We start from the raw sequence: 25,068 nt of genomic DNA, 5'->3' as shown, positions 1-25,068 counted from the left end.
CCTGAATCAGTTGCCAGCCAATCGCAGGGCACTCTATATATATATATATATCTATATCTATCTCTCTCTCTCTCTCTCTCTCTCTCCCTCTCTCTCTCTCTGCCCCCCAATTTCTTTCTATGCAATAATGTTTGAGGGAAGTGGACAAGCAGCCCGGTGGTCGACTGATGAGCGCGTCAGCATCACAGTGCAGAGGTGCAGGGTTTAATTCTGGTTCCGGGCTTCCTGTGTGGAGTTTACATGTTCTCCCCGTGCCTATGTGGGTTTTCTCCATGTACTCCGGTTTCCTCCCACATTCCAAAAACATGCGTGGCAGATTAATAGAACACTCTAAATTGTCCCTTGGTGTGAGTGTGAGCATGGATGGTTGTTCGTCTATGTCATGTCCTGTGATTGGCTGGCATCCAGTTCAAGGTATAAACCGCCTACTGCCCAAAGATGGCTGGGATAGGCTCCAGCACGCCCCGCGACCCTTGTGAGGATAAAGCGGATTGGAAAATGGATGGATGGATAGATGGATGGAATGGGGGTTGAAAAGAACAACTATTGAATTTTCAGTTGCTGTGAGGAGCATAATTGAACTTCAAACCGTCAGCCTTATTTCACGATATAAAAATTATTTAGGCCACAAATACAAAAATGTCCTTGGTCTAATCTTCATTAAAAACTCACTGTGACTGCATCATTTTTAGAGTTAATAATGCTCTTAAATAATTCACAATGTTCATCAATATACAAAAGCATTCGACATTACCACTATCGCAGGGAAAGAAAAAAAAATCAATTGAGTTGTTGTTTGTGGTCAGAGTGGAGTTTGTTCAACACAAAATCAATAGTGAGACTCCAGACTCCAGTTGTCATCACGTCACGTAGTGTGCAAACATATCACTGGAGTTCCTCTTGGTAACCAGAAATGGAAAGAAGAAGAACCAGAAGCAGAGAAGAGTTTGTATTTTGTCATGTCTGTATTTTGTCTCATTTTCACAAAACATGTACAGGGGAAGGAAAAGCCTTTCAATATAACCTGAGGTATTTTTTATTGTTTTTTTTTTTTTTAAGCGTCAAGCATCCTAGGTGTCAGGATTTTTCCTTTAAAAATGCATCAGTGTTCTTCCATGTTTTGCTATTTACAACTTAATCATGATAATAAGAATACCAATAATAGTAATAATAATCATTCAATAACAACAGATTTAGCAAATGGGACAGCCTGCATCATATTTGTTACATATCATAAATAATGCTCACAACAATTTAAAAAACAACATGGAGGAAGGATTTAGGAGCTTGATTGAGCCTCGGGCAAACAAAAGGAATCTATCAGAAGTTATAGCAGCACAAGGTCAAATGCTAGTCATGGGTCAAAAGACAACACGTTTTACACGATGAATAAATAAGCATCTCGCACCAGGAGAGCGACATTTTCATGTTTCAACTGACGGTTTTACCCAAAGTCTGAGGGGAAATAAGAGCGATAAATGTCAGAGATGTCCATGTTTTGTGCTGATGTGCTGGGCTTGGCTCACTGAAAGATCCCCTGAGAAGGAAAGAAAAAGATTGCATGTGTGTCCATGTGAGGGCTGAAGCTTTGCCTGTGTAGAAATAAGTGCATACAGTGTAGGGTGTGTGAGTTCGGTTCAGCTTTGGTGAGAAACACCGGAACTAGCTTTGAGAGGGTGATTGGTTTATCCAAAACTGTGCGTATGCTGCAGAAAGTTGTTGTTAAGCAGCCCCCCCGATGTCATGCACAAAATGCTCATGTGTTAAAGCCATGATCACAGACTTCTGCTGCTGTTTCTTTTAGACGTCACTAGCTTTCTCTGCGCCGTCCCACAAAAGAACTTGGTTACCAGAAAGCAGAAAAGTGCATTTCCAAGTCATACATCACTCTCCCCAAAGAAGGAACAGCACATATTGCTTGCTTGAATCCGATGAATCTATGTATTTGGACATGTTCATAAATACCATACAGCAAATAATAATAATTCAACAAAAGAAAAATGAAATCAATCCACAAAACATTATATTATATCTCATTACCAGAATGAACAATAAATTAAAAGTCCTTTTGAGTCACTATACATACACAGTATATTCATATTGTATATATAGTTAGTCTTTCGTTGCCAACCTTTCATGATGCATGCTCAGCGGTGACCACAAGTGGTGACACGGCGCAATGGCAGGGTGGCCCGTGACCTGAAACCTCAGTGCCATGATGCCGCTGACACTGGAAGTGAGGGAGCCAGCGTCACTTTGCTTTTGGGTCACTGCTGCAAGTTGAGGTGAGCTGAGGCCCTGTCATTGTTCTGGCTGCATTCAGGGGACCCGAGTGCCGTGCCTTGTGCTGCGGTGACACGCTCTCCGAGGCCACCACTCATGCAGATGAACTTGCAATCGCACTGGACTGGACAAGAGCGTATGAAGTTTTGAGGCTTTTGGACACCGAAGTGGTGGACGCTTTGGGGTAACACGGGGCACTTGGTTCAGATCACCACTTCTATAATCATCGGAACTACTCTACGCTTGACCACAGGCAGGTGGTTGGAGTCCACGCTCCATGTCAAAACAAAGTTATTCTACATGAGAAGGATGCAACATAACGCAGGCACTGGGCCCTTTGACCGTAGAAGGTCAGTACCTTCAGTCCGCCAGTCACTGCCTCGAGAGAGTTCAGAAGGTAGTGGTCAGGTAAGCAGCACAATGTCCCTGTCCATCTCTCAGTTCGGAGTCTTGAACACTGTCTGTGATATAGACACAGTCCTTCTAAAGAGGTCTCTTTCTGCCGCCAGTGATGTGAATGTCTATTATCTGTCAGGACACTTCAATGATCTCAAGGCTCCCGGAGAAACTCGACTGTTTCCCAATCTTCCCCAGTTCTTCCCGGGAACGCGTTTCCGAGATGCTGTCCTCGAATTCCATCTGACAGCTGCGACGCTTAAACTGCTTCTCCGTGGCCGAGCTGCTGTTGCTTGCCCGCTCTTCCCGCTTTTCTCGCTGCAGCATCGGAGGCTTCTCCTTCTGAGGTTTGTCGCGTAACCGCACACTTTCGCTGCAACCAAACGCCACGTAGGCTGAACTGCTCCCGAACCTCACGGACGACTCGGTTCCCTCGCAGTCACCTCCACCGCCGAGCTCCATCTCACCCCCCTCCTCAGCCCCGAAGGGCCAGGGGGCGTCGGTGGTGGGAGTCACGGGGGTGGTGGCCTGGACAGTGTCTCTGTGTTTGGTCCACATGGCCCCAGAACCCACGGAGGGCACAGAGGGCAGCGCCAGAAGCAGGGAACCTTTTAAGTTCTCGTCCTTATGGTCAAGAGACAGGCTGAGGGACTGTGGCGGGAGTTGCTGGAAATGGATCGGCGAACTGCCAGAGCTATGCTTGGCTTTCCTTCTGGGTCTGGATGCCGAAGAAGCAGGCCGATGGACCCCATCAACTGCTCCGTGCCCCAAACCTCCAATGCTTCCCATGCTGCCTGGTGAGGGGAAAGGGGAGTCAGAAGAGCAGGGACTGTTCAGGATGGGAGAGTGAGAGCAGATGCCATTGGAAGTGCTTGTTTCAGGGCTGTCCAGTTTGCACAGCTTGGGGACGTCTTCAGAGTGTGTTGGTGCCATGGCAGCAGAGTGTGGACTGTTTGGGGAGTACACGGATTTAATGTCCAAGGAGAAGGAGCGTTTCAGACGATTGGTGTCCATGATCCTCTCCGCAGAGAGGTGCAAGCCGTTGAAGCCTTGCTGGAGGGATGCGGGTGACGGTGCCTTGGGCTCGGGTGGGGTTTGTGGCTCTACCACAGAAGAGTTATAGTTACTATGGTGACCGTTCATCTCGAAACACGCGTTGACACCGTTAAGCTCAGAATTCTGCTTTGAGTGGTCGTCAAGGATCTTGTCATCAGAGCTTGAAGTTAACGCTTGGAGCAGTCGTAAGCCTTTCTCAAACTCCAGCAGCTGGCCCAGGAAGTTAAAGTTGGGGGATATGGATGGTCTTCGGTCCTTTACAAACCTGTCGGATACAAAAAAAGGTTGACTGCATTGAAAAAACAAGCGAATAGTGTCGCAGTGTAACTATTTTTCAGAAGTTTTAACCTTTGACCTCATAACAACTAACAATTTCAGTGCACTTTGCCTGACATAAAAAGAAAACGTACGTACTGCCTTTTGTACATAACCCCCAGGCAGCGAGCGGCCTCACATATGACAGTCGGCACATTTCCTACAAAAGGCAGTTGCCTTTTAATGTGACTGTCACCTTAGCTCGGCTGGGTGGGAGGAGTAAGTACCTGTAGGCATCGTCTGATGACAGGCCCATTGTCTTCATGATGTACGCGATGGCAATGGTCGCTGAACGCGAGATTCCAGCCAGGCAATGCACAATGACTCTGCAGTTTGACACCTTGGCTTTGTCTGTTGGAGGAAATGACGGTTATAGGGCTCAGGCCACACAAATACACACAATAGCAGCAGCACAAAGTCTGGTGACAATCAGCCTCTAGAAAGAAACTTGACATTTCCTGGAAGACGACAGAAGGTCTCCTGAACGGAAGTTTTGTACCTGACGCTATTATTTGCTCCACGACACTTGAAACTTTATTAGCTGTGACAATCGTATGTATTGTATTAGATATTTTGGCAGTCTTTAGTTACAACTAACGGGACAAATGATCTCATGTGTTACTAATCTAACAGGTGCATCTTGTTCCCGCTTACCGATGAATTCATTTGTTTTGTCCAGCCAAGGAAGCAATTTCTCACAGTAGTTGTCATTGACAGGGATGCGCATGAAGTGGCTCTCGCTGATGAAGTCTGGCTTGGGGCAGGTGTTGCTGGCATTTAGTACGTACGTTATACCATTCTGAGCCATCAGATCCTGCAGAGATATAAAGAAAACATTAGTCCAAGGTCATGAAAAAAAGCAATGCGATGATTCTTGAAATTCCATCCATCCATCCATTTTCCAATCCGCTTATCCTCACAAGGGTCGCGGGGGGTGCTCAAGCCTATCCCAACCGTCTTTGGGCAGTGGGCAGGGGACACCCTGAACCGGTTGCCAGCCAATCGGAGGGCACACATAGATGAACAACCATCCACTCTCACACTCACACCTCGGGACAATTTAGAGTGTTCAATCAGCCTGCTATGCATGTCTTTGGAATGTGGGAGGAAACCGGAGTACCCGGAGCAAACCCATGCAGGCCTGGGGAGAACATGCAAACTCCACACAGGGAGGCCGGAATTGAACCCGGTACCTCTGCACTGTGAGGTCGACGCGCTAACCACCGACCACCAGGCCGCCTTGTTGAAATTCGTTGAGTTTTATTTAGATACAGTTAGTTGAGTTCTCATGGCAATTTTGTGATGAAATATGTTAAGACTCCACTCCTTAAAGACAGACAGGTATCCCCACATGAGCTAGCACTTTGCCTACAGTGATAAGTAAAAATCCCTTCTAAGTTTTCTTCAGCCAGGGTAAGGTGTATGCCTTACAAGTTGCAGTGTATTACAAACCTTGTTGAGAACATCTTTCTGGGAGCCCAGGTAAAGGTGTGGCAGGATGCGAGTGGGCCCGACATTTGCCACTGGCAAGCAGGGCTGGGACAAGCTCATCGGAAGAGCAGTGGCCGGCTTGCCTTCGCACAGGCCGGGGAAGCAGGAGGAGAAAGCAGCAAAGCCTCCTGGACGGATACAACCAGAAGAGCTCCATTACTGTAATTGTTTTCAGCACTGAAGTCATTCAACACAAGAGGATTTATGTAAGGTCTCATGAGTCCAAAAAAATAAATAAAAATCTTGCACCATTAGCAGTGTAAACCCTGGGCTACAATGTCTGGGTCCTGCCTAGTGCAACAGAAGCATAGAAGAGACTCTCTTGTTCTTCTGTGTGAGGTTAACTGCAGGGTGGCCAGGAATGTGCGTGTCTGGCTCTTTAAGAGGCAGGCGGTTCCACTTTTGGCATATATATGTGTGTGTGTGTGTCTGTTTCCTGCATGAGCTCATGTCCTGTAGAAGTGCATTGCGTCAGGCTGGGGGAATGAGAGAGGCCACAGGTGCACGGCCAGGACAGAGGCCCAGTAACATCTCCCTGACAAGCGCACAGCATGACACTTGTACAAAACAAACACACACACACACATTTTAACAAGTGGTTGCAGCGTAAAAAGATTATCTGAAAACATGATCGCATAATCTTTAGCGCCACACTCACTCTTCACTCACAATGACTCACAAGGCTTTGTGCAAGACACCATCCCTTTCCAACACACACTCATCATTACTCTGCAGCATTGTGGTTGTATAACTACAGGGTGGGGGTCAAGGGGAGGAGGTGGGTTTGAAGTGTGTGTTGTGTATCATGCGGGTGATGACCTCTCAGACGACTTGAGAGAAAAGAAGGGAATGCTGCTAAGGAACTCTCAAGACTCAGAGTGGAGATTAGAACCTAATCTAGGTTCAGTCCGGCCTGATCCAATCTAACACACACACACACACACACACACACACACACACACACACACACACACACACACACACACACTGAGTGAGAGTGAGTGAGACATGACATCACTGTAAGAAAAAAAAATTGCAGGGCACAGAACTCAGCGCAGGCCGCTGGTTGAAAAGCACACCCAGCTGCCCACATTTTAAGCACAGTGTCAGCAACACTCATTGTGAACTTGGAAAACATACACCTCAGCAGAACGAATCCTAACGTGTCAAGAAGGACACGGCTTGGAGAAACAAAACCACAGCGTCTGAAGAAGGCAACGATCTGAAGTGCCACAGGGGCAGCGTTGTGTGTCCCTGTCGGTCTCCTGCTATTAGTGGCAACTGACGGAGTGATGACATCAGTGCTACACCATGTATGACGCGGAAGATAGCGCCCAAGAACGAGGAGCGGAGGCTTTCATGCCAACTGCTGTCCAAATAAATATGACGACATACATTCTCTATTTGGCCTCTATGCTATCTTGTTCATTTGAACTTAAGAACCCAGATGGGGGCGGGGGCAGTTCTTCGAAAGGGTCTCTTCCTGGACCTCGGCTACATATACGGACGGGTCTTGAGTGTATTGTAACGAGGAAGCGCAATGTTCTTGGAGACAGCAGAAACAACAGGAAAAGGCTCATGTCACACGACAACCATTTCCCTTTCTACGTGAGAACATTGTTTGAGAGTTTGTTAGAAGTACACAAGACAGGACACGACACTGTGGACACAGTATGTTTGCTCAACGGCATGCGTGGGGAGAAAGTGTATGTGAGGGGAAGTGACGGCATGAGTGGACAAACTCTCCGATCAATAGACTTGCTTTTACAATTAAATATGTGTCTGGAATAATATAGTGATTGCAGTCAAAGTATGAAAACGCAGGAAACATGTCGGGCCAGTGTGTGACTCAGGTAATGGTGACAGTTGAAGCGGAATGAAGCGGATCAAGTCAGAGATAAGCGGCCTGTGTCAAGTGTTGTTTTAAAGGGTAGTTACATGACGTCAATACAATTACTGACACCTCCCTTGCAGGCAGCGCTGGCCTTACACACACAGCCAGGAGATAGTACGTTATTGTCATTCTGTCACCTGACCTCCCCTGCCTTTAAGTTGTCAGGGACAACAAGGAAGGACAGTGTTGACGGTTAGCTCATGGTGTTCCCCTTGTGTGTTCTCAGGAAGTTATAGGACACACTGCGCAGTGTCAAAAGAGCTCAAGGACGTATACACATGAATAGAGAGACATGACCTCACATTCTCCAGAAAAGAAAACGACGAGCCATTCCAATCTCCGAACATAACGCAAACACACCAGTGAGGACCCACAATGAAGTCATTGAAAAATACCCTGTGACACACAGCGAGCCAGCTGTCTCCAAACATGACATCAGAAGGTCAACTGGGAAGGATGAGTTCATCTTCAGTGCGGCGTGATAATCAGTCGAGCGTGACATGCTGATACTTTACACATGAACACAAATGGCTGCACATATTTGTGTAAGCCGGTGTCGAGAATTGTTGTCACCTTTCCAACAAATTGCGAGCTATCATTTCGGCGTTGGAGCAATTTGGGCTTTGGCGAGGGGAACAACGGAGATACGGCCTTTCTTTTTGGACATTTGAAGGTAGTAGTTTGTATATGGAAAATAAACAGGATGTGGCAAACCGATCCGTGATCACACCAGCCTAAAAAAAGGCAAGTACAGATCCGGGAAAGAGGGCACTGTGTCGCCATCGGCAGCGCTCGCCAGTGGTGACTTCCTTTTTCCGTTTCCCTCTGCCCAATTCATCACTTATGCAACTGCTTACTAACCCGCCCCCCCACAACTTCCAACCCTCTATGTCAGAGTGTAGGACTCGGGCCTCCTGGCTGCTTTTATTCATTCCTTATTTCTTACAACAAACTGAATCCAAATCAAAATTTCCAATCTTTACTATCAGGGATCAGTAGCAGATCAGATCCCACTTTTTTTGTGCCCTTTTGTGAATCGATGCAGGGAGAGTAGGATGATGAAAGCTCGAGTGGAACCCACGGACCATTTTGGACAGAGATACACACCATGTGGCTATTTTGGTTAATGGGAGCTCCGCTGTTACATCATCACTCCTAGTGGTACAATTGACTGCTGTATCAATACAAACCAACTCAATCCCCCCTCTGTGTTCAAGCTCCTGTAAAGTGTGTAGCTTTCAGTTGACAGTTAATGGTGAGGTGATTTCCCCCCGCACACACAAACCTCCACAACCTGCGGGCATTGGTCTGCATGAATGGCCACCCCGCACCCCTCCACCACTCCCCTCTTCGGTTCATATCAGGGGAGACATGACGCCATCCAGTGTGCACCTCCAGCTGTCCCTTCAACCCATGAGGGTACATTAGCATTTCAATGTGACCCCACCCCCCTCCACCAAACATGACATCATTGCACACATGTCCCACTCAGCACCACAAAAGCTGAATTGCAGCCTGGAGAAAAGAAAGGCTGAGAGAGTGTGTGCGTGTGTGTGTGTTTCGGGGGGGGGGGGCTGATGACCAATTGTGTCAAAACAGAAAAGATTGACAATGCACAGATGAGACAAGAGGGTGATGTCATCTTTTCAAGCAGGCGTCATGTTGAGGATTGATAGACTGTGTGATTAGCATGGCATCCTGTCTAATGGTTAAACTGTCATTGTTCCTCTATCTTAGTGCACAGACAGCCACTATATGTCACTTTGTTTGAATTGCTATTTAATTTACATTATACCGTGTGAGGCAATGTTGGTAACATGCTGTGCAAAATATTAATCGGTTATCAAATTGATCATTATTTTTGATCACCGATGAATCGTTTTGATCCTTTTTTTAAACTGTCTAAATGCTTGAAATTTCACTGTCACAACACTAAATATTGCCCCATTCCATGGAAGTAAACTCATCCATCATCTTTGTGTTGAATCAAAATAAAACATTTGTTTTCCTTTGGAAAAGAACATTTTTGCCTATTTTTTTTTGAAAGCTCAGGGAGCCAACGATTAACTGAATCATGAATAATTTGCTTTCAACACTGTCCATTTGATATAACATCCTCTATCTGAATAAAGGAATTCATGAATTTAAAAAAATGTTTCATTGACATAATAATCAACAACCTAATTGATTATTCAGAAAATCATTAGTTATTGGAGAAGGATGAGTTTAATGTTCTAAAATCAACTCCTAATTTATTACTTTGAGAAAAAAAAATCAAGCTTGTCACCTCCAGCAACAAAGTCTGATTGCAAAATGAACTGTACATGCTGCTGTGCAAACACACAGGCAAGCGCAAAATGTGGTTTGCTTTGAACAGAATCACTCCCACTAAATGTATACATGTGCCATGCACATCCAGCGTGGGGTGAAGGAATGATTGGCTGCGTGTACTTTGTTCACTATGAAAGTATTGCCTCATGCCTGTGTGAAAAAGTGTTGTCTTTGCCACCTGCAGTGCACACCACACACAATGATAACATAATCTCCACATACATTCTGAAAAGAGAGAGTGTGAGTCCTCAGTAAGAGAGTAAGAAAAGCCAAGAAGAAAAAGAATGACGCCTTTGTGGCAGTTTTACATCTCAATGACCACAGGCTGTGAGAGCATGAGCACTATGTCATACCGTGGGTCACAGCTCTCATTCTCTTGCCCGAATCCCCTTTCTCTTACTTTTCATTGGATTTTATCTTCATGTCATCCTCCTAATCCTTCTTCCTATTAAGTCTCTAACCGGCGTAAAGGTGAAGACAAAAGCTGAGGGGAACTAATGTCAGGTTGAGCAGGATCTGCTCAAAGAGCCCCATCTGTCTGTTAGCAGTGGATTCTAAATATTGTACAATCACTACCTTTCATTCATGTCCACTTTTAGTCCACGCTAGCACTGGAATACCTCATCTGACTTTATAGTCTCTACTGTAAAATGCTATCAGGAGCTAAACTGGCACCATCAATACAACATATTCCTTTTGCATATTGTTGAAGGGCACACATACTCCTGTTTCATAGCAAGCGGGCCCTTCTCCATATCCCCCAAATCGAACACACACACATACATGCACACGCCCACACACACAAATTGTCGTTGAGTGTCCAGGTGGGTACACACCTCGTAGCTCCCTGCCCTCCTTCATCCTGCGGACCCTGATCTTCAGCCTCATATCAGTGTCGTGCAGGTCCGGCCAAAAACGATCCTCTGCAGGGGATATCACCACATCAAGTGGCATCCCCAAGAACACAATCCGACTTCTTCAGGGATGGAGCCACCCCTTGCAAGAGTCTCGAGCGAAAATGTCCTCCTTACAAAGCTGATGGAGGTGGAAATTCCAAGATTGCCCAATCTGAATTTGATGTCAGAGTACACACTAGCTGTGTAAACTGTTCGGGAGTCTTGGGAATGACCCTCAGTCATGGACCATGCGCAGGAAAAATGAAAAACCGAGTATCTCTGTTGCTGCACCCCAAATTGCCCCAAAACAAGTCCACATGTGGCCAGAATCCTATGTGAATGCAAAAATCCCGGAAATGCTCTGGGGTAAATAGTTAGTAACTCTATGGTTTTGTTCAGAATGTCGGCCACTGAGAGCGCAAGAGCAAAACGGGTGCCTTTTCCAGCACAAATGTGCCAGCTGTATTCCGCCTGCAGCTGGTCTGAGAGCTTCTGTGTGTCTTAGTGAGGGCTCTCTCTTTCTCAGCGAGTCCACAGCAAGAAGAGCAGCGGACTATTGTTGTGCGGCTCCGCTCTCCACGTCTCCCATTCGCTCACTCACTCGCGAAAACTCCTCCCTCTGCCTCCCTCCTCTTTCTGATCGCACTCTCTGCAACGGAGGATGACGCCGCCACTCGCTCTCCTCGAGCTTGGAGGGTGAATGAGCTCACTTGCCGTAAGGCTGGAGCCTGCCCCTCTTCTTTGCACCCTCCCTCTCCTATGGAGCCAGAGCTCCGTCATAGCTAATGTCCAAGGCACGTAACCACATTCCTTAGTCAGTCAACAAATATGCGGCCACCTCAGGGACCGAGCTGCAGAGCTGGCCTCTAATGGAGACAGTTAAAGGCCAACAGGTACTTCAGCAGCTAAGCGTGACTACCTGACTTTACTAGTTAAGTGATGGGAATGCACAGCTTTATGTTTGACTAGTTACAGTGAGAATAGTTTTAACAACCAGTGGAACCAAACTGCGCAACTACAACAAGATTTAAGATGACTCGATAGCTTTCAAAGACAGGAATATCTAGTGTTGCAATGGGAGAATGTGCGTGACCTCACTGTCCTGCCGGGCCATAGTCCACAGTTCTGTCCCATGTGGTTTTGTCTTTGAGGATGAAATTGGAGAAGGAAAATGTTAAGTTAGGGGAGAGCATGGAAAAAGAACCAAAGCGGACAAAAGAGAGAAACCCTAGAGGTGAAAACTCAACAAGCTTGTGGTGTGCAAACATTCTCCATGTGCCTGTCCACCCACCACTTTACTATGGAATGAAAAATATGCAGCCCACAGGTTCAGCTATTGGCGGGGCAGCAAATGACATTACATGACTGCTTGGGGAGACTGAATGGAAACCAATTGTTACAGTGGCTTCCAAAAGTATTCGGCCCCCTAGAACCTTTTCACCTCTTGCCACATATCATGCCCCAAACATCCATCCATCCATCCACTCTCTACCACTTATTTGGGGTCGGGTCATGGGGCAACAGCCTGAGCAGGGAAGCCGAGACATCTCTCTCCCCAGCCACTTCTTTTAGCTCTTCCAGGGGGATCCCAAGGCATTCCCAAACCAGCCCGGAGACATAGTCTCGCCAGCATGTCCTGGGTTGTCCCTGGGGCATCCTGCCAGTTGGAAATGCCCGGAACATCTCACCAGGGAGGTGTCCAGGAGGCATCCTAATAAGATGCCTGAGCCACCTCATCCGGCCCCTCTCGATGTGGAGGAGAATCAGCTAGACTAGACTGACAGGGAAGAGCCCGGACACCTTGGGAGGAAACTCATTTCAGCCGAATGAAGTTCATGGGATATTTTATCCTTTTTTTTTTTTTTTTTAAGACAGAAAAAAATGAAAATTGGGGTGTGTAATATTATTTGGCTCCCCCGACTTAATACTTTGTAGAAACACCTTTTGCTGTGATTACAGTTAAAAAAAACTGTCTTCCAAAATGGCCCTGTAGTTGGCTCCCCAGCTTCTCATCAACTCTATCTTCCCAGTAACTGCGAAAGAAAAGCAGCCATAGACCATGATGCTGCCGCCAATATGTTTGACAGTGGAGGTGGCGTTTTCAGGGTGGTGTGAAGCGTTACTTTTGCGCAAAGGCCGAATGATTTATCATTTTGAGACCGAAATTGAGATCTCAGACAATGCGATTTTGAGATTGTCAAAGATGTGTGTTTTGTTTTTTTTCCTTTTAAGGGCTCTTGTCCACCGCGCTCGCCAATAGGCAGCTTGCTACTTAGGGCAGGTCCAAACTGGTCTAAATAAATAAACAAACAAATAGACAAATAGAAAGAGTGAGCCCCACTGTCACCAATAGTCCCTGAAAGTCATTTCTTTCACGGTTGCTTGGCAAAGCCAGGTACCTATATACACACACACACACATACACACACACAGTATACACACACATACAATGAAATTTACATTCATGCTGACTGGGGAAAAAAACAAGAACAAAGAAAAATAATGACTCGAGAGTGCATTAACAAGGATATCATTTGCATGTGCCTGGTTGGACCACAACAATAAAAGTAGCCTAGATTTCCTAAAATGACATGAGTGTGTTGCTTCCTCCCACTCTCTTCTGCCACCCTCCCGAGTAACTGGCTGAGAATAGTAGTTGTGCTAATTGGAGGATTACCGTGGGATATATAGTATAGCAAGCGGCAGCCATGGTGTTCTATTGAGCGAACGTGAGCTCTCTGCGGCGACAGAAATAGGTGGTCCTAGGAGCACAACACATAAACAGAGTGATACCAACCCATTGAGAATATTTAGTTAAATCTTTTCCAATTTGTTGTACAGGTATTGTGATTGCAAATACAATGTATAAGATTTGTGATTCAAGTACGGTCATGATGACCGTACTTGAATGAAAAACAATACGGACTAATTTGATATACCAGTCATAAAAAGGGACAGATCCAAATTGAATGGCAGTTGTCTCTTTGCATTTACTTTATTTAAAATGTGATGACTATTTCCCCAAAGAGACTGTTTCAGTGTCCCCTGGTCTTTAGAGCATTTTGACTTGGGAGACTGACAGCACTGCGGATAAATAAGTTTTTCGGGGGTGAAATAACCATGGCTTAGCAGACTAATACTTCAATATTTATTTGTCCATGTGCGCTCTCCCCTCTTTTGCTAAAACAGGCAGTGACAGGAGTGTAATCCAACACCATAGATCATCTGTCAGGATTGCATAGGAAGGGACGATGTCATTTTCCAGATAGGGGAGATTAGGGTGATGAGGACTGTGAGTTAATTGGGTTTGCTATGTGTGCATATATAAATGTGTTTGTGTGAAGGACAAAAGGAGAGGTGTGTGGGTTCAGGCTGAAGTATACAACACTTTGCCCGGCAAACACGCATCAGTGAGTGTGTACAGTACGTGCATGCAATTTACGTGTGCAAGTGTGTTTGTGTGAGTGTATGTTGACGGTGCTGGTTGTCAGGGGATCGGTGACAAGACTGCTCTTACGGTGATGTAATGCTTACAGGACGACACAGCTGCCATGCCAAGGGGCTGAGGTAGTTGCTGGGGGAGAGATGGAGAAATTGAATGAGGGGGAGGCGTCGGAGGTTTTGGATGGGCAGATTAGCAACTGGGTGAGTGGGATGACAGCTGATCTGGTTATCCTACAGGGGACATTGGTAGTGCAGTACGTAATTGTGTCCTGTATGTGTGAGTGAGGGTGACCAAGTGCAACAAGCATGTGTCCTTTCTCATCTCTCAAGTATTGATTAAGGTTCTTCCCTGTAGTTTGACTGGCTTCATGTTTCATTCAGATGGACGCTTCTAAAACCTTGCTCGAAATGCAGTGGCTTGGAATAAAGCAACAGAAGGTATCGTCAGTTGGGAACATATTTTTAGATATGGAGTCATTTAACAAGGGCCAACATGCAAAGTGCACACAAAGCAAACATCCATCCATCCATTTTCCAAACCGCTTGATCCTCACTAGGGTCGCGGGGGGTGCTGGAGCCTATCCCAGCCGTCTCCGGGCAGTAGGCGGGGGACACCCTGAATCAGTTGCCAGCCAATCGCAGGGCACACAGAGACGAACAACCATCCATGCCCACACTAGGGACAATTTAGCGCATCCAATCAGCCTGCCATGCATGTTTTTGGAATGTGGGAGGAAACCGGAGCACCCGGAGAAAACCCACGCAGGCCCGGGGAGAACATGCAAACTCCACACAGGGAGGCCGGAGCTGGAATCGAACCCGGTACCTCTGCACTGTGAAGCCGACGTGCTAACCACTAGACTACCGGGCCGCCCCACAAAGCAAACAGAAATCTTGAAAAGGATGTGGATGTAACGAAAAGGAGGCAGGCGGATCTCTGTTGGATGAGATTACAAGAAGAGATGCAGATGAATGACAGGGTTGACCCATCTGCATGTCCATGCATGAGATAGTGCAGTCGGTATTGCAGCGGAGACCCCGTGTTCCAAGCTCATTAAGCCCCCGGGGTAGCTCAGCATCCAGTTACTGGTGCCGCTTCACTACTAAGAAATCACTTCAGTCAATCTGTTCAGTCCTGCGTCCACATACACATGCACACATACACGTACACACACGCAACGTGAAGAGGAAGGGTAAGCTATCAAAGCCTGCAGGCGGGGTTTTCAGGACCAGATGGGCCTCATAAACCATAAATTGTACATCATTTAAAATCCCAGTTGGAGCCATTAAGCAGTGTGTGCACGTGCGTGTGTGTGTGTGTGTGTGTGTGTGTGTGTGTGTGTGTCAGAATAGACAGAAGTATTAGACTCAATACTGGTCACCACAGTATGAGCAAGGTGGCGACAACGTGGTGGTGTGCTAGCATTTAGTGAAGTGAACCTTGAACATTACCATTTATGTTGTGAAGTGAGCGTCATCATAGCTGTTCTCTTGAAGTTGTATTTTAGCTGCGTGCAAGGGAAACATAAAACAAGTTCCCATTTCATTGTACTTCCTTGTACACTTTAACGTTACAGGGTAAACATCTACACAGAGCATAAATCAGATAACACATTTTTGGTTCCCTTTTTCCCCATAAGATGAGCTGGGAAACATTTGATCTCTCTCTCTCTCTCTCTCACTCTCTCTCTATCAGTCTGTGCCATATTTACATCAAATGCACACATGCTAGCAGCTTAATTCTGCATACAAGAGAGCTGACAGCTTCTTAAACTTCTGCAACAAAGCCTGACTGGCAGGTTCCAGATCAGTTTCATGTTAATTAGCTACCCCGCAGCACAGTCGGCTAGCATGTGGCAAAGCAAGGGTGCGGTTCGATAATTTTACAAAGCAACAATGCCGTGGGTCAAGTCTGTTTATATCGTTACGCATCATTAGTCACAAATCAGTCAAAATTATGGTGTATGTCAAACAATATTTGTTCTGAATGTACCAGGGAAATATCACATCACACTGAAAAAATGGTGTGTTGAATGCACTCAATTTCATTTTGTGGTTGCATGAAATAAAATAATGTGGATCCATGCATATCTATTTTTAAGTACCCTACAACTCTGCTTAAAAAATGCATCGAAATCCAAATGATTCAATTGTGTGCAGCCATTTGACAAACTAAAACGGAGTATCAGCACCCCATTGTTTTCAGTGTACCTTACTTGTTGAAAACAACAAAAAGTACCATTTCTAAGAAAAAAAACCCCTAAACAATATGCAACATGCACAATTGAATGGGTTGCTTAAAATACAACGATGCACCGAGTAGAGCTGTTCCACTCTGGTCCTGTTGGTGGTGGTACTGTGCATTTAAAGAGAGAGAGCCAACTACTACGTCAGAGTAGCAAGTTCCATTTGCTGGCTCTGGAGCGCTTACTCTGACCCATCCATTTTCGGAATGCACTTGTCTTCTTTAGGGCTAAAGAGGAGCCAATCCCAGCTAGCTTTGGGCACCAATTGAGCTGGCAAACAGTCCAGGGCGGTCAAGGCAATGCGCACACAGACAAACAAAACACACACACATTTACACTCACAGCAGAAAACCTACGCAAGCTCGGGAGGGAAATCATGCTGAATCGTTGATGTAATGTTTATGTATTCTTACTGACTAAAAGCAAAGAAAACTTAACCTTTAGATTTTCACGCTTGTTCGAGATAACAAAACAAATGGTCAATGGTCATATTCACTTGATAAAATGCTCCATAGCACCAGCCACTGAAAGCATTACTCAACCTCTAATCATTGAGCACTTTCCTCTCATACAGAGAGTCAAGCTGAAGAAATGAGGCGCTGCACCTTGGAGACTTATCAGTGCATGATGACAGCGGCGATCACAACGCCCACAGCGAGGGTTGGCTTTCCTGCTCCAACAGGCCCCAGAGATGTGTGCGTGTGTGTGCAAGTGCGTGTGTCAGATCCAGAGCCCAGTAGTGACATCACTCTGCCAGCGACAAAAGAACAATAGAGGAAGTATGACGCCATGCAGTAAGAGGAACTGGACAAGCTGTCTCCATTAGAGCAAAGCCAACGCCCTCATGATGCTACAGCATGCAGATGGTGCAAACTTAGACAAGTCGAGCATTTGTAAAGTAAAAACAAATCTGGTAGACAAGAACTCAAGCATATATTTCAGTACACATGCCGAGTTCCTGATTGCTTGTCACCCCAAGATGGACTGACTTTGGTTTATCAGTAAACGGTTGCACAACAAGAGGAAGTGGCTGTTTGGGGGTTTTGTTTATTTGTAGATGTGTGTTGCTGTTTGTGTTACGCATTCCTCCGACTATTAATGCATGTGAGGACAAAGAACCATCGTGAGGAAAATGAACCATCACTAACTACCACATTACTGATACGGGGCCTTGGGCTTGCTCGTAACTCCAAAATTAGCTTGTTGTCATAGTGATGGAAAAAAAAATTCCCATTTCTATCAGGAAGCAGTGGCTCCGGAGGTTCCGTCTAAAAATGTGTGGTCATGGGTTATTAGATAACACATTAGAGCTGCCTTACAAGTCTTTGCACCAGAAAACACATCAGATTTTAAACCAATGTCCCCAACATAAACATGCCTGACAAAATCTGCTTTAAAAAAAATGACCAAAAAGGTAAGCAACGAAGCGGTGCTGTGGAATTCTTGAGATAGTGCATCAAAGACAGCCCAGTGATAAACAGGAATCTACCATTGTTTAGCGGAGTGACGCCATAGCAGGAACAGTAGTGGGCAGTCCGAGCATGAGTGGAATGTGGTGGATGCACCCAAGTACTGGGTAGAAGCTTGCTAGCCTAATTGAGAGTGACTCTTTTCCTTGATGGCGCTTCTGGTAAAAATTACCATGAGTGCGCCAGAGTCTTCAAGCTGACATTGATTAAACTAATGGTGCGACTGAGCTCCCAAGCAATTGGCCCGCATTCACTGGGAGGCTTAAGTTTAAAGGCGCTGATGGGGGGGCAAAACGTGGAGACGGTGATCTAAGGTTATCATGCTGCTCTACTTTTGCTTCTGTTGACCTGATGTGTTGAAACTGCCTAGGTAACCGTTTAAACAAACTATTTTTATTTGGCGCGACATGAATGCATTACACGGGTGGGTTGGGATGCTTAAAGGGCATTCAGATACATTTCAAATGCAGCCAAGCCACAAGGCATGCGCTATGAATGAATTGTATACACAAAGCAGCAATGGTTGAAATATTTAGGGCACGGTGGTACAAATATCCAGCGTCAGGACTTCCACACAAGCTTTTTTTTTTCTCGTAGTTAAAAAAACAAACAAACAAACAAACAAACAGCAAAAGCTAGGCTTCTTTTAATTATGATTCAACTTTGACTGCTGTGGTTTGCTACTAAGAAATTACTATTTTTGTGTAAAAAGGAGGAATGAGCTCATGAATCATTTGGTAGCAATAAAGGATCCCGATCTTTATCCCACCACTGGACATTCCAACATTTGGCCTTTCGTTGGCCTTTAGTTAATGTAAGAAAGAAATCATTGGGCCTGAAACACATTTGAGACATATGCAGGAGGTCAAGGTCTGCGCTCTACCGAGTGGCATGCAACATTTTCAAGAGGGTTTTGCAAAAAACATTCCTCCATTGGGAATTCCTCCATTCAGAAGCTGAATGGACCTTTTCAAAAAAAAAAAAAAAAAAAAATCAATGTTCACATTGCAACATTACTTGATGATGGTGTGTCAATGACTTCATCCTCTCTAGAATGCCTCAAAGCTCATCTCACAAGTTTGTGTCTTAATTGTCATCGGTTCTAATCTTTATCCGCCTTGCAATGTATGCACAGCGTACACATTATTAAAAGACGGAAAAGCTCATTCACTTCTTGTGTGTGTGGTTGGCTAGGCGCGTGTGTCTTTATTCATCTGTATGTGTTTTAATGTGAGCCTCTGCCAAATGTTTCCAGCATGACGTGATCCCGCTCCTCTTCTTCATCACTTACAAGTCCCTTGCCGGCTCAACAGGCCAGACACACACACACACTGGCCTGTTTTCGTCTTCCCTTTTTTCAAGGCAAAGAAGGGAAAATGACATCAAGCACATCATGTGAGGCCAATGAGACAGACAAGGAGGGGGGGGGGGGGTGAGAGCTCTGGCAGAGCAACATGGTTACATAAACCAAACTCTGCAAAGGCCACCTTCTGAGGTCTGTTACCATAATGTACGTGTGCCCATACGTGCATGGATGTACCCGCTTCTAGAGCTACTTTGTGTGTACGGTATGCATCTGCACAATGCCTCATTAGCCTTCCTTAAGAAGGAGCTCAAGACATACATGCAGAGCAGAACGTGATGTAAATGTGCAGCTCTGAGGCTTCTTAGCGTCTGAAACATTTTCAGATGGGGAAGGTGATGTCATCGATATTTCCGTGGGCCATTTACTTTGACCTTTGCGCTCTCCTCCTGCTGACTGGGGTGGGGTGAATGTGTGTTTGTGTATCTACAGGCCAGGGCGAGAGCATCGAGGCCACTGGCGCCAGATGTGACGACCGCAGGAGTCTGGGCCTAAAAATAGAGCTCTGTTCTCAGCACCGTGAAACAGAAGCGAGGAGGAACGCGAGGTGGAGGAGGGGACAAATGGGGGGGTGGGGGGGGGTCGGGTAAAGGGGCTGAAAGAGTAATGGAGGCAGGGACAAGGAGGAAGCCCGGGTCATGGAGAATAAGGTCAAATATCTCTGGGGAAGGTGAGCTCACCTCTTAATGGCCCTACTGGCTCCTTCTCAATGAAATCATTGATATGCAGCAGTCCCACGTGGCGTAATGGAGCGAGGTCAGATGAGAGTGTGCCAAAATGGGGGTTTGGGGGCAAGGAGGTGCAGAAAGGGTAGGTTAGGAGGTTAAGATGGAGTTGTCAAAACAAAATGGGAGGAACCATGACAGGTAGGCCTCAAGATTACTACATGATCGGGTCAATTGCAATTATCACTCAACCCATGCTTTCAATCCTTAGCTGATAAAGTAACCTTAATTCATGTTGACGATTGGACCTAAAGGGTCACACTTGGGACTAAATGCAGGTGGTCTCACATCAAAAAAAAGGATGATGTGAAAAGATTTTAACCGCGGCAATGTTGTCATTGGCCTTACCGTATTGTATTGTTTTGTGTTTTTTGTTATTGTAAAGTGTCCTTGGGTGTCTTGAAAGGCGCTTATAAATAAAATGTATTATTATTATTATTATTATTACCCTGGAGGATGCAGTGGACCTGGCTCATGACCGTGGTCATTGGCGGGCCCTGGTGAAGCTGATCGGCTCTACGCACTGTGACGACCCAGCCGAATGAGACTGGGCCTCCGAATCGCAAGAGCATTTATTATTATTATTAATGTTGTCATAACTGTTGCCCAACCATCGTTCTTTCATGAAACCAAATGTGTCCTCAATGAAACCAGAAATTGGAGGACCTTCACAAATTCATTGTCAGTGCAAAGACATCGCCATCAAGCTGAAGTGCTAGCAACAAAAATGTACCAAAGTGAAGTATCGTCAATACATGGCGCCATCTCTAACAAAACTTTGCTGTTTAAGTGTCTAATTCCCAGCATTCACACATGATGCCCTTTGCAGGTTTGCTGCGCATATTGTTGTTGTCCATAAATCAAAAGCAACACTGTGATTATTTCGACAGATACCGCAATATGACTTCAGCGGTCGTGGCGATTTTTGCTTCTCTGAAAATGTACAAAATGATAATGTGATGTTTGCCAGTGTCTGTACCAAGCAACCATGTGCCCCGTACATCTGGAAAATCTGATACTTGTCCAAGCTAACCGAGAGCTTCATTTAAAACAGTACGAGAAGTGAAACATTTTTATATGGTGTGCTGCTCCAGTGGAGACAAAGTCATGACGACTGAGCACTGAGGATGCTTTCAAGGACGGCATGAGGGTCTGTTCCACTTTACAGCCTCAAAGGCCACACACTCTCCCGACGTGGATGAGGCTGACTGAACACAAACACATTCTGGATAAAATGAGGACTATTACCTCATCTCTTAAATAGCTCACTCTTTGTTCAGTCTGCCATCGCGCATGCTTTCTCAAACATTGCCTCACTCACATGCACACACGACTTCATATGCACATATTCAATGCAACGTGCACACAGACACACAAAAACACACAGTGACACAAGCAGAGCTCCTTGTGTAGCTCATTGTAATGTCTCTGTGAAGGGCCGCATTGAGAGATTCAGCCTTCCACCATTACCTCACCTCTTCTACTTTTCTCTGATGCTCTCATGTATGTGCGCATGCATGCGCGTGCACGCACACAAACACGCACACACACAAACACATGGGGCGGGTGGATGGGGTGGGGGGCACCGCCCCATTGTATAACCGCCCTGAAGAATGACACATAACCGAATTGACCTTTGTACCTTTGCTGTCACACCCAAACCTGATGTCATCATGCTTGCTCTGGGCTAGACAGCAGCTCCTGTGTGAGCGGGGAAAAAAAGGAGGACGACGCAAGTGCAAGCAAAAGGAGGGAGAGAGAGCGAGAAAGAGGCACCTTTCATCTGCTAATACCCCTCATCAGTATGTCATCACAAGGTCTCCTACCGTTTGTTTTTGCTTGTTTGCTCTTTTCCCTTGTTCAGGTGACAGCGTGGGAACCAACATTCTCACCCGCAACGTCGCTCAACTGTCTTGACATACTCTCCAGTTAATAGGGTTGGTTGAAAAATCAAAGAAAAACTTTTAAAATAGTAGCCCGATGCAAAGCAAACTATTTTAGTATTTGTTTCGTGTCCACAATGCTGTAAGTTTTTCCAGCTGTGAGCATCTGGGTCAACGCTGTCCATCAACATGAACCACAAACAATGAATCATCACTGTTGCTATTGGCGACTTTTCTGTCAAATAAAGTCACCTTAGTCTAGTGGCAGGAATCCATACTCAAACTGGCACGTGAAATCTTTCTTGTCCTATCCTTTTATTCTCTCTTTTGAGCTAGTGGTGTCAGCTTAAGTATTCCTGCGAAAACAACACACCGAAAAGATGAAGGGCAGATGTGACATCTCCTAACAACACACAGTCTCGGCTCTCACCACCTTTATTTTCATAACCTATACTCCAAAACCCTCAAACTATTTATGATGTATGAATTTAAAATCTGCTACGTTATTTTTTTCTTATCCACACTTTCAGACTTGAAGCCAACAATTTCATACATTTTAAATCAATTGTTTCCATCCACCCATTTTCGATAACGCTTGTCTACTGTGAGTTGCAGTCTAACTCGGAATAATTCATATAATTCAATAATTCATATTCACAATTATCAACAATTTAAGGTCATTATTAAACCTAACTTGCAATTTTTTGGAATGTGGGACTAAGCCGGAGAAAACCCACACAAGCACAGGGAGAAACCTGGAGTTCACCAAAAAATATTTGTCATTTTTCAACAGGACTCCCTTGATCTTCAATACCTGATATTCAATGCTCCCATTCTTCTATGCTGAAAGTAATCTTTGCTGCACATGGCATGAAAAAATGTCAAACTGGGCTGATGTCATCACACATCTAATATTCTGAGTGCAAAACGCATCAGGTTGCAGAAAAATTCCACCTCGCTCTATAAAAAGGCACAGCCAAATAAATTCGGGATCTTTCTGTCTCAGAAACGACCATGTTGTGACTTCAAAGTTTTCCGCTAAATCAAGTCCATCTTGCATCAGCAAGTTTGGAGCTTGCAGGCCGAAATTGGGACTGATGTGACGTGACATGACGACCCAGATGGCATCGGCTGACATACCACCTCGCCGCACACTGGCAGGAGAAGCGCTGCCTTTGGCTGGGCTGTGATATAAGGTTGGTGGGAAACCCGCAAACTTTAGACCCACAAGGGAGGCAATTGGCTCCAAACAAGTCATGTTCTCTTCATCAACACACACACACACGCACACACACACACACGCACACACACAGTCACAAGTCTCTAAAAGGCAAGACATCAGCCTGAGCTCCCACTGAGTGAGATCACTTGTGGTAAAAATATTTTTCTCACAAACACTTTCTCACAGTCGGCGAAGTAACAACGACAACACACAGATGTATACAAGCATTAAGTAAAGCAGACATCCGCACATGCACGGGAACATTTTCTGACGCCAAATGTTATGAAAATGTACAGTACTGTATATTCCAAGCGACAAACTCTCGATGGGGGAGTCAATGGCAAGCCAGAGACAAACAATGGCTCTATTTGGGACACTGCTTGCTTGATGACATCAGGCACGTGTCAGAAGTGGCTCTGCATATTGATCGATCAATTGGTTACTGAAGGAAACTCAAGAGGGGTGACTGACTGACTGACTGATCTAACTCCCTTATTTCATAACAGAACCTCAAAAGTCAAAATTCCTTATATTGAGTGAGCCTCATCATTTAATTTCCCATTGTGGTCATCCGTGCAAGAAGGTTTTGTTTTTATCTACCTTCTCTCCATTCCGCTCCCATTTTCACCACTCCTGGCTTGATTTGAAGGAATGTTACGTTATGTACTTTGTGTGGAGAGTGACTTGCATATGTGTGGGCCCTGAATAGGTCAGTAAAGATAAGAGATAAACAGTCATTGAAAGAATTAGTAGCAGTTGAAATCTTGGAGGAAAAAAAAAGGATAGAGGGTGGTAGTGACAGAAAAAAATGATTACCGGTACTTTTTATTTTAAGCTTCCATGAAATATGAGAAAGAAGGCATTAAAGCCAAATAATTCCAAGAAAGATGATGTCGGCATATACAAAACCCAATTCCAATAAAGTTAGGATGTTGTGTTAAACATAAATAAAAACAGAATGCAATGATTTGCAAATCATGGTCAACCTCTGAATACACTACAAAGACAAGATATTGAATGTTCAAACTGATAAACTTTTTGAATTGGGCAAATAATCATGAACGACTAATTTTATGGCTACAACACAAATTTCACCAAGAAGGTTTCGACAACTAGTGTCCTCAGTTACCAAATGTTGATTGAATGTTGTTAAAAGTAAAGGCGATGAGGCACGGTGGTCAGCATGACCCTGTCCCAGCTTCTTTTGGAACATGTTGCAGCCATAAAATTTGATGTTAACGATTACTTGCAAAAAACAACGAATCAACATGTCTTTGTATTTGCAAATCACTGTATTCTGTTTTTATTTATGTTGAAAGACTATGTTCCATTGGAATTTTTTAGGGAAATAATACGCCCATTGATTCATTTATAGCTTTTACAGAGATAATTTTACAGTTTACCCCCAGCAAGTCCCAGGGACTCGCTGATCAGAAAAGTATTAGTCCATTATGCATTTTGAGAGTCCCAAATTTTGAATTCTTATCCAATTGCATATGATAATAACACAAACAACAACATGTACATACAATTATAACCAAATGCTGCAAAAATGTAAATAATTCAGTAGCAGGCCTGAGGATTTCGGAAATTCACGGTAACCGTTTTTCGGTTCCGTCGGATTACCCAATGGGAAACCACGGTAACTAATTTTGGGTTCGTTCAACCCATTTTTCTATTTTGACTGATATTCATAATCAAGAATTCTGAAACTCAAAAGTATAACGTTTCAAGGGTAAATGTTTGAGAACTATGCATTAATAATGAACATTACATCAGCAGCTGTGTACTCCAGGTTTATTCAAAAAAATAAATGGATGAAAATATAGTGTTCTCATATGGCATCATGAATACCACAAAATCTGAGTAGTTTTTCCAGTCTCACACTGCAAACATTAATTTACTGGTAATCATTAATACAGGTAAGTATTGACGTGGCTTGACATCCTCTTCCCAAGTCGATGCATGTGTAATCAATCAATTTGACGAAAGAATCTGACACACGTCCTCATTAGTTCTACCAACAGTTAACATTAGCATTACTACACCTTGTG

General features: G+C 44.9%; 1 protein-coding gene across 3 annotated transcripts in view; it reads right to left on the bottom strand.

Moving 5' to 3' along the window:
- Positions 1–946: 946 nt before the first annotated feature.
- dusp8a (dual specificity phosphatase 8a) overlaps positions 947–25,068 on the bottom strand; it is a 45,028-nt gene continuing 20,906 nt past the window's right edge. For 2 of the 3 annotated variants that reach the window (XM_086108968.1, XM_086108969.1), the window contains exons 4-7: positions 5,503–5,669; positions 4,705–4,864; positions 4,278–4,401; positions 947–4,000 (exon numbers count right to left, since the gene is read on the bottom strand). In XM_086108968.1, coding sequence (XP_085965094.1) covers positions 2,815–4,000; positions 4,278–4,401; positions 4,705–4,864; positions 5,503–5,669 — 1,637 coding nt within the window. In that variant the 3' untranslated portion in view covers positions 947–2,814. Of the gene's footprint in view, positions 4,001–4,277; positions 4,402–4,704; positions 4,865–5,502; positions 5,670–10,602; positions 11,696–25,068 lie in introns of those variants that run through there. The other variant, XM_086108971.1, reaches the window with a different exon arrangement.

This window comes from Hippocampus guttulatus, chromosome 4, assembly GCF_054856545.1.
Source record: "Hippocampus guttulatus isolate MCC_2025c chromosome 4, RoL_Hgut_1.0, whole genome shotgun sequence".
In the NCBI taxonomy this organism is placed as follows: domain Eukaryota; kingdom Metazoa; phylum Chordata; class Actinopteri; order Syngnathiformes; family Syngnathidae; genus Hippocampus; species Hippocampus guttulatus.
This window is presented reverse-complemented; position numbering and strand designations above follow the sequence as displayed.